We start from the raw sequence: 10,578 nt of genomic DNA on the forward strand, positions 1-10,578 counted from the left end.
GCTACTGAGGAGCCTGAATTGTGTTCAACAACCTGGTGTGGACAATAGTTCAAAAATATTTCAAGTTTTGGGCTGAGAAACTGCAAAACCGTATAGCCAGCAAAACTCACTGACTCACCTTGAAGCCGATCTAGATCTGCTGAGTGCTTTGACAAAGATCAAAGATGGTGCAGACTGGCGTCTTTGGGCCAAACTCTTCATTTTCTGATTGGAAAGAGAAACAAAATGAAATCACGGATGAGATTTGGAACAGTAACTGCATGCATACACAAACTCCAATTTCAGACCATGGGAAAAAGGAGAACTTGTTGCCCTCAGCAACCCTGGAGGGGGAAAATATCACATGGTAAGAAAATCAGGAGCATGACCAGAAAGCCCATATAAGGAAAAGCTGAAAATTAGTGTCTACACACAGATACTTGAGGTACACTGCACAAATGAAATAAACACCTAGAGCTGGTCCTCAACCACTTTTTGTCCCTTAGTAATACATTGTGCTGTAATTTATCATATATTCAGGCAGTGGTTTAAATTTCAAGCACTTCATACATTTCTGCGTCAGATCTGACATTCACCGTAAATTAAGGTTTGGATTCTACCCACCCGACCTTACATTCTACATTGGGCTACCCTTTTTAAACAAATCTTTGGAGATGACAGCATTTTCCTTCCCTACTGATCTGTCTGGAACATTATATCTTGCCCCTCAGTAGTCAATGATGACATTTTTTTCATTCCTGATTATGTCTGAGAAAAATAAGATAGTGAGAGGTAGGACAGTTGTTAGCACAGAATTAGGAAGAGAATGAGAAAAAGGAAACACTCAAAGACAGAGAACACCGCAGGGAAAAAAAAAGACAAAGCACAAGGAAGAGATTAAAATGTCAGTAGCTAACAAGGGAAGATGGATTTCCATTCAGTGAACACTACAATAAAAATACTGAGCAAATAAATAGCACCATTTTCCCTCGAGGTAGAAATTTTCAAAAGCACCCACAGGAGACAAAACCACACATTTCCCTGAACTCAAATGTATTCTTCACGATGTATTCACTCTCCCTCGTGCCGCCAGAAGCAGGACTGAGTAGTCCTGGCTCTAACCCTGGAGGGCTGCCTTGAACCGGTTGTGCAGCCTGCTGCCAAAGGTGCATGACCTCTCCTCTCACTGACCCTCCACCAGAAGGGTGACTGTTACCTTATTTAGCTCAAATACTTTTCAGAACAAACTGGTGAACAAAAGAACCGGGGTCAAACTCCTCCTGACACCCTGACAGGACAAAATCCAGTGCTGCAGTGGTACCTTAACACCACCCTGGACACCACTGAGAGCTCACAAACAGGTGAACCTTTGACAGTCATGAAGTCTCTGTTCTCAGCTAATCACAAAGCATGACTCTCTTCCTTCGTACTAAAAATAACCACTGACTACCAGGACAAATATGTTAAGACAGTCAGATCAACTGATTCTTCTGCCGGTGTATGTGCTGGATGTGACACACATTTTGTTTGGGAAGGTGCACAGTGTGCTCCCCTTGGAGAAACTGAACTGTACATATTTTACTCGCTTTTGACAAGTGCATTTCTTCTTCTCGCTGCAGTCCATCTGTTATTGTGTCATTTTTTTGGTTCTCTCTTTATTGATGTAGAGCATGCTTGTTTGTTTTGTCAGATACTCAGTTACAGCTATTGTGCAGCAATTGTTATAAATTCAACTGTGTAATTTCAATTCACCTTTAAAAATTATCCCCTCCTCCCTATTTTATCAATAACCTTCCCAAGACTAATAAATTAAGTCTGGGAACATTTAGCTGTTTCCAATTGGACTGTAACTGGATAATAACAGATTACTAATAAAAGAGATGCCCATTTTTAATAGTTTTTAAATAAATAAATACGATAAATTGTGCTAGTGAATTAAATCTGTTTGTCTTACTGCTAGCAAATCTGAAAAGCTGTTAGAGGTTTTAAAAGTAGCATACCTGCAGACACAAAGACAAAAAGAGATCTGTGTAACAATGCGCTGTAACATTGCTACAGAATACCAGCCACACATGTCACACAACAGGCAGATTTCAGGAGTTTATATAAAGCATCAAATCCCAGCAGGAAATTTACTGCAATTTACTCATTACTGGGCAGGTGGCTTTTGGGGGGATAAAAACTGGAGCATCTAAGCTTCTGAAAATAAGTGGAAGTTTGGTTACATTTTCAAAGCGATCTTCAGGTCTGAAAAGAAAGCCACTGGAAAAAAATGCAGCATTTTAAAATCTATGGCAACTACAGCATTTTTTTTTTTCATGCTTGGGTTAGCAGTGCTGAATAGTGCCTGTGCCAGCAAGATTCTCATCTTGACTTAAATGTCTGAAGACCAAAGTAAAGTCTAGACTACAGCAAGTTTAGTAAGAGTTCAAATAACTAGCAGAGATAATCCTCGTCGCAGGGACCCCACAGGTCTGTGATGCAGCCTCTCTGAACCTGTTGAGAGCAAGACCTGTTCAAGCAGGCTGCTCTGGGCCACCTCCAGTCCAGGTCTATGTTACCTCCAAGGATGAGATTCCACAGCCTCTCTGGGCAAACTCTTAGCATAGCTACTAAGCAAATCCTAACACAAAAATAAAATAGCGCCTCAAAACATAAAAAGATCACTGATGAGGAAAGGAAAATTTTCACAGCAATACTGAAGTGAGTCAGGTCAGCTGTATGCAAATAAACACATTACACAGAGACATTGACTACAGACAGAAAGAGGTGGTTTATTTTCATTTCGCTACATGCAGAGTTTGGGAAGAGAAAATAAGTGACCATCATGACAACTTGAATTGATTTACTTTGAGAAGGGAGAGGATAAATTCACGTTTGGTTAAGCTGGATCCAGTTGCCTGCTATCCTCATTTTTATTGCCTTTATATATGCAAGGATGGCAATGTGGAGAAGAGGAGATACATCCTAAACAGCTGTAGTGAGAGCAGATGTTTGGGAGGAAAAGGAGATGCACTGATCAATTATCTAAGCATGGAACACAGAGAAGCATTTCTCAACATGTGTCCCATATCATTACCTCCCATTTTTTCACGTAAATATTAGAAAGGTCAATACAGAGAGAAATCCTCATACTTGCTGGCTGAGTCACAGCCATGTGAAATGTATCATAAAATCAGTATCTATAATGAGTGTTTACAGTGTTCCAGATGCAAAGATGATAATCTTGTGTCAGTCAGGAAAAAGTAGAGTTATTTCTGTCTTCCTTACATTCAAAAGTCTGAGTTCCTGCCCCCTTCCCACCAATTCAGGTTTTACTTCATACTTTCTGCATTTCTGGTTGTGATTGTCTTGACCGCTTTTCAACAGAAACATAAGGTTTTGCATTTCCAGTTGTTGGACTGGTAGTAGCATCTGGCCAGTTTCTCATCTGGTATAGAAAGTCATAGGCCTGTAGATTGCAAAAGAATGAATTTACACAGATATCGATCAGACCTACAATCTGACACACTGTTTTATAAACTGTGATGGTAGGCGGTTTATGAGCAGATCAGCCCACCATGCTGAGGACAGAAAGCTTGCAAACCATCACTGAAAATATGCTCATTCCTCTGGAATCAGAATCAGAACCCCTATGGATTACAGCAAACCTTGCACAAGTATCTCACAAGTCATCAGCTAGAGGAAAAAGTATTCCTGGCTGCCAGTATTCAGCGAATTTTGCCTCACAGTTGAAGTAGATGATGATACTATATGAAATTTATATAAATTAATATATTGCCAAGTTACAATATTGATTTCCACTGTGGAAAAGGTAACACATGATGAGATTAAAAAAACTGGAACTATTACTGCACTTTATGTATATCACTTTACTATATCACACTTACAAAGAGAATGGCAGTGCATGAATTAAATAAAGAATGTATGAAAAAAAATAATGGTACTGACTATTTATTTTGTGATTACAAGTAACTTAAGTAATGCATATAGAGTGTTTATAATATTTTCAAATATCTAGAGAAGTTAATATCTATGCAGTAAGGGGATACTCTGCTGCAGCTACTGCAAATGCGCAGGAGGTCACAGTAGGTGGGCTAAGACAGGGACTGTGTGTGGTGATTCCCTGGGAGCACGCTGCCCACAATGCCAGGTTGTGTTGCCTGACCCATGCAATAGTCAGACACATGCAGGAAGATTCCTCTCCCCCGGCTTCTGACTCACACACCTGAGCTGTGTGCCCTGTGCTCCTTTTATAGCCATCAGAGAGAAACGGACAATTTAGGGCACAGTTCATCTTATCTGAATAAGTTTTCCTCCACTGACTGTAAAAGAAAACTAAGGTGACCAAGAAAATAGAGTTAATCATCATCAATCCTCTTCTTGCTAAGGACAAGGGAACAGAAAAATATGTGTGTTCAGTAACACAGGGAAAAATTGTCTTCTTGCAGTGGTTTGAGCTTAGGATGAGAAAACAATGTTACTTGATGTCTGTTTAAGAGACTCATACAAAGTAGTCGAAAAATTTATTTAGTTCCTGAGTGACAGGTAAACACAGCAGAAATGCCTCCTCAGCAATGTGCAGATAACCTTGTTAAAGCCTCCTCAGACACTGAAGGATTTCAGGCTCCTGATTTGCAGGCTCACTCCAGAAATGGGTCAAGGCTGGGACATCTGCCTGGGTCATTTAACTGGGTGACAGGAATAACCCTCAGATGTGCCAATGCCTCTAGCTGAGGATTGCACTCAAGTGGCTAAGCTCTCCCTTTCACTGCTTTATTTTTCTAATGAAAGAAAGTCTGATTTTAACAAATGCTACTCTCTAAATGTATTTAAGTTAATAACTGTGAGGGATTTCACCCATGCAAACTCTGCTCTTGTTGTCTGAGCAACAAAACATATCTGTGGCACACATGCCTGGTTTAGCTAGATATGAACCAAAGCACAGACAACAAATCCTTACCAAAAACTGTGAGGCAAAGTTCAGCTAACTGCCTGAAAATCAAAAAATCACAACAACCCCCAGCAGACAGCAGTTAATTTTCCAGGACAACTGGGCATCACTCTTACCCCTGTATCACTGGGCCACTTACGAGAAGCAATAGATTACTCTTTCCTATATACTATAATCCAGCATTTGTTGGACTTACAGACTAGGGTTGTCAAAAAGTACCAAAAATAACAAGAATCTCTTATACTTTGTTAAAGAAATGGATCTATGCTGACCTATAACATTTTCGAACCCTCATAAACAGGGTGAGAAGATGACTGCATTTGAACTGCTGGCTCAAGCAGCAGAGATGTAGGTCCCACAGAGAGACCATTTACCATTAAGGCAGAGCAGGTGACAAAACTATGTGCTTTTGTTTATGCTGGCAGTATACTTTTACTTACAAGGACTTTCCTAGAAAGAAAGCCATTTTTGGATGGCTAATTGTGGAGAAAACAATTGCAGGGGCACAAGAGAAAAGAGCTATCAACACAGTGGAACTAAAAGCATATCATCATAGAACAGCAGCTGCTAGAGAACACAGCAAAGACTAAAGGCCATCTCAGAGTAGAAAGAAAAATGGATAAAAGAAACCAAGAGCAAAACATGTTTTATTAGCTACTTCCCGAAGGATACAAATCTTTGGAAGCACTGATATGGATGTCTTCAAAAGATCCCACCCATCTACATCACAAGATGAAGATGTGAAAGATTAGTAAAAACATCACAGAGTAGGGGAACACTGGATATTTGCTTGAGGGCCCTCCGGTGAGTCAGGGCACTGCTCAGATCAGTAACTCTGTTTGTGGTGGTCTTGTTGAAGCCCAAAGTTTCTTTCCAAGCCTGCCACAAAGCAGGAAGGTTAACACATGGATACAATTCTGGCCCAATTTCTGTACATAAAGACTTTCTCAGGAGCAGTTTACAGACGACAGAAATAGGAGATTCCCCCCATTCCACATCGATACTTCAAGCAACATACAGTAAACAGGCAATAATTTGATATCTGCAGTTCTTGGGTATTAGATCCCACATGACCTATGAAGCCCCTCTGTTTCCTACTGCCACCAGGAAGGGCAAACACAAATCCCAAGACTAGGAAACTCAAGAACTAGAACACACTGTTTTCTGCATAATTTTCCATTTGTCTCATGGACAGACAGAGGAAGGATTGCTAACACTAGCTCATAATTAAAGCAGCATCAGGAGGCACATCACAACAGTAAGTTACCGTAAGCCAGCACAGCCTACCAAGGTGATTTTAACCTAAGGACTCACTTCGCGGGTGATTTCATTAAAATAGGGGCTTTTTCAGTCCTCATCAGAAACAAAATAGCTCCAGGATATGTCAGCAGGATGATAGGAATTGTTCACCATTTCACTAAACAGTGCCAGAAGTGATCCTGGATGTCTGAGATTTCCAGCACTACCAGGCGTGATTTTAGAAACAACCTGCCAGACCATAGTAAACAGGATGGAATCTTGCAGGAAGAAGAAATCTCTGCTTAAGGAGCTTTATGTTAAAAAAGCATGCATGTATGGGGCATGAGATCAAGGTATCAGCAAATATAATGGCAAATACATACCTGATTCATCTTTTCAGAGTAAGACAAGGGGTGAAGATTATGTACGCTTACTCTTCCAATGCTATTAATTTGCTTGAATTTTATCCATTTAATACAGTTAGGAAACACTGTAACTCCCCTTTCCCTGCTGGTAAACTGTTGCTGCATTTGTGATCAGAATCACAAAGAAACACATTTTTATGGTGATGGAATTGCTGTATTTCAAGTCTCAAACCATAATTGCTACTTTGATTAGTATGCCAAATGGTTAATTTTTGCACACTTTGTGGGTGCAAATATTAAAAATTGCTGAGCCTCCAAAACATTTTAAGCAGTTACTTGTAATCTTCAAGGAGGCAGCAAAAATCCTTGGAGCGACTCCTTGTGCTACCAGATACTGTTTTGTATAAAATATTCAGGGTTGGTTGGAATCTAGCTCCTCTAAGAAGAGAGAAGTGAAACACCAGGAACTCATAAATATGGTTAAATGACCCAGCTGCTACTGCTGACAGTTACATTGGCACAAAAGACATCTCTGCTGCATTGTTTGTTTTAACAAATTTGTAGAAATAAGCTCTATCAGTATAATCACTTTTACTCATGCTACTTCAGTCTACTTCAGAGTTGCAGCAATTTACTGGTGATTGGTTACAAAGCTAAACAGTCAATACAAAACTTCTCTGTAGGTCAATCACACATAGTCCAGTGACTCCAGTAAGTCCAGTAAAGGAGGGAAACTAGTCCAGAATTTTTTCAAAAGCATTAACTAAAACGCTGCACTTCAGTGTCACCTTTTAGCAGGGTGTCTTGAGTGCCTTGTAAGCATTTAACAGAGAGAACCTCCCACATACTGTGAGGTAGGTTAGCAGTGCAAATTATTTTGCATGCCAAGAAAAGGCAAAGAAATGTTTCCAGGATATTAGTTTAAATGGTCACACAAAATACGTGAAAAAAGTCCTAGACATTTTCTGTCCCTGCTCTGGTTCTACGGTGTGATCAAGCACGTGATCCTTCAGCTTCGTTTTGACAGGCAGGTGGAAGATGAAGTAGGAGTTCAGAAAACCACAGAACAATGCAGCAAATCTCAGCTAATTTGAGAAAATATAGTCACGATAATAAAAAGGGAAAAAGGTTCAGTGGTCACTTAGCATCACATATTTAGGGGTAGTTTTTGCCAGAAAGTAAAACAGTTGATGTTAAATACATATTGCAACAAAACTGTTTAACTTGACATGCTGTGTCACCAGTATCAAAACGGATTTCTTGCCAATACATTCTTCCATTTCACTGTATGTAACCCATACAAACAATGTAAGCTCCCTGGTACCAAAAAAGACTTTCTGCATTGGGAAAAAACTGATGCTTTGGCACTGAGTGGAAGACAAAACAGAGGTATATATAGAGTCCACAGGGACCCAAATAGTAAAAGAAATTTTTGAACTGTCACTGAGATCCAGCTTCAGGCAAAATTAGGAATACTCCTTTCCCGTACACAGATAAAGGTAAGAACCTTCCTCCCCAGAGAGGCATAAAGAGGTGGCATGCTAGTAGTCTCAAGAAAGCACCACGACCGTGGACAAGCAGCTGAGCTGATGGCTGGATGTTCGTGGCTGCCAGTGTTGGCTGTGCATGGTGTGCAAAGCTGTCATATGCTGCACGGCCCAGCCAGGGTCTCAAGCTGCTTCTCTACAGGAGGATCTCCATCTGTACCCCTGCTGCATGTGCCTCCACAGTGAGGAATTCCAAAAGGGCTGCCAAGATCCGTAAAAAGTAATATCTCTGCTCTCTTGTCAGCGTTGGCAAAAACAAGGTCTGCATTCCTTTGACTGTGGGCTCTTTGGAGCAGGAATAGGAAACACAAGTGCTACCATTAATATTTGTCCTCAGAATGCTGAATAATGAAGTAGAACTTGCCCGATAAAAACGTTCATCTTCACAGTACTTGAACATCTCATTTCAGGTGGGTGCCTAGCATCAGGGCTCTGCTGGGTTGGAAGGTACATGGTATTCTGTCTTCAGCAAAAATGAAATAAATGTTTCATAAAAATCCAAGCTGCGCATTTAGCCATCTCAAATTAGATCACAGTACTTGGAGAGGGTGAGTATCTACTCCATCATTTTGCCCAGCTGGGCAGCAGGAGGTACTCCACCACCTTTTGTAGGTGTATCACATGCCCACTTCAGAAACCAATCAGGTATGAACTGCAGCAAAGTGTAGTAGAAATCTTGGCCAAACTCTCTCCAGGCAACCATTTCACCACTGAGAGCAGCTGTCATAAGAAGAGGTCCCCAGGGCTGCCGTCAGGCTGGAGCACTATGTGGTTGGTAGGACACAGCACACATGGACACAGCCCATGGAAACACACAGCATCACTTCCCAGCCCAAAGAGACACATCAGCAGGACTTCTCTCTGTGCTGCTGTGCCATGGCCAGCAAAATCCCAGTGGCTGCTTAGCCACAAGACCGGACACAAGCTCAGACTTTACTACCATCCCAAAGTGTCACCAGGTGGACAGATTTACTAAAGGACACTGTAACCTGGCTAGTCATTCTAATCCTGCCAGCCTATTTGGCAGTTGTCTGAAGTGCACATTAAAGACAAAGCAGTGAATAGATTTAAATGTAATTGTGAAGCAAAATCTGCAAGGCAGCAAGGTACCAGCTCTACTTTGGATAGAAAAACACGACAGCACTTGCTAAACCAAAGAGAAAAAAAGAATTCCTGTTTCATACAGCAGGAAAAAACTGGTTATTACAGCTCGCTTGTTACAGCTAAGTAGAAGGCAGAAACAAGTGCTTGGCTGTATGCAGAAGAGAGCATTTTGCACTTCATTGTGTCAGATGCTGAAAAGCAATTTGAGACATCAAACAGCTTTTTACAACCAGTTTTGAAGATGGGATGAGGCTCTTCTGCTATCGATTGTATACAATTTGCACAAGGCGCTTCTCCAGGAAGCTTCTTATATTTCTCTTGCACAAAGCACGTGCGAGAGCAGCCACCGAACACCCTCATCTCTAGCAAACCCTTCCCTCGCTCTCTACAAGCACACATGCAGCAGATCCCTCTTCGATCCCCTGGATAATCACTCTGCAAATCTCTCCCCAGCTCTCTCTGATACTTACCCAGCAAAACCTTCGAAATCCATCCAGCAAAACGTCCTTTAGGTTTCCCCACGGAATCCATGCAGCAAACCCCCTTATCGCTCTAGCACATCCATGTAGCAACATCCCTCAGATCACCGGGAAATCCATGCAGCAAAGCCCTCTGACTCCACCGAACAGCACCCAGAAAACCCTTCCCGAGCTTCCCGGGACAGCTGTGCAGCGGCGCTCCTTACCTACCCCGGACATCCAGGCAACAGTCTCTCTGTGCTCCCGGGACACGCGTGCAGCAGCCCCCCTGAGGTCCCCGGGTTATCCACCCGGCAGAAGCCTCTCAGCCACACTGGGCACCGTCGCATTCCCCGCTCCCCGGGTAACGAGCCCTTCCCGCCGACAGCCCCGGCTCCGCCAGCGGCTCCCCCGACCCCGGTTCCGACAGCGGCGTGCAGGACCCAGGGAGATGGCACGGCGGAGCGCCCGATGGGGCCGCGCTGACCTGCGGTGCCCCCCGCGGGAAGCTCCGGGACAGGGGCGCGGGCCGGGGGGCGCTTTCCCGTGTGCTCTGCGGGGGCGGCCTCACCTTCTTGTTGTCGGCGGCGGCGAAGCCCCTGCTCTCGCCGCTCACCGAGGACGAGCGGCCCGGGCCGAGGTGCTCCTGTTGCGGGGACATCACGTCCATACAGCCCCGCGCCGCCGCGCTCCCGCCGCGGGGACACCCGCGCCGCCGCCCGCACCATGGACAGGGCGCGCCGCGCCGCGCCACGCCCCCCCCGCGGACACGCCCCGCGCCGCGCCCCCCGCGCGGACACGCCCCCAATGGCCGCGCCCCCTCCGCCGGGCCGGGCCCGCTCCGTGCAGGGGGCTCTGCCGTAGGGCGGGGGGAGCTGGTGCGCATGCGCGGCCTCCGGGGGCGCGGGGGGCCCGGGGCGCGGTGGGCGGCG

The 10,578-nt window shown here is 43.9% G+C and overlaps 1 protein-coding gene across 1 annotated transcript in view; it reads right to left on the minus strand.

Moving 5' to 3' along the window:
• Positions 1 to 10,364, minus strand: part of ARHGAP20 (Rho GTPase activating protein 20) — a 57,856-nt gene extending 47,492 nt beyond the window's left edge. The window contains exons 1-2 of the mRNA XM_082278090.1: positions 10,218 to 10,364; positions 119 to 204 (exon numbers count right to left, since the gene is read on the minus strand). Of these exons, the coding sequence (XP_082134216.1) occupies positions 119 to 204; positions 10,218 to 10,316 (185 nt within the window). The 5' untranslated portion in view covers positions 10,317 to 10,364. The remainder of the gene's footprint in view (positions 1 to 118; positions 205 to 10,217) is intronic.
• Between the last annotated feature and the right edge of the window lie 214 nt (positions 10,365 to 10,578).

The sequence above is a fragment of the Coloeus monedula genome, assembly GCF_965178545.1.
Source record: "Coloeus monedula genome assembly, chromosome: 3".
In the NCBI taxonomy this organism is placed as follows: Eukaryota; Metazoa; Chordata; class Aves; order Passeriformes; family Corvidae; genus Coloeus; species Coloeus monedula.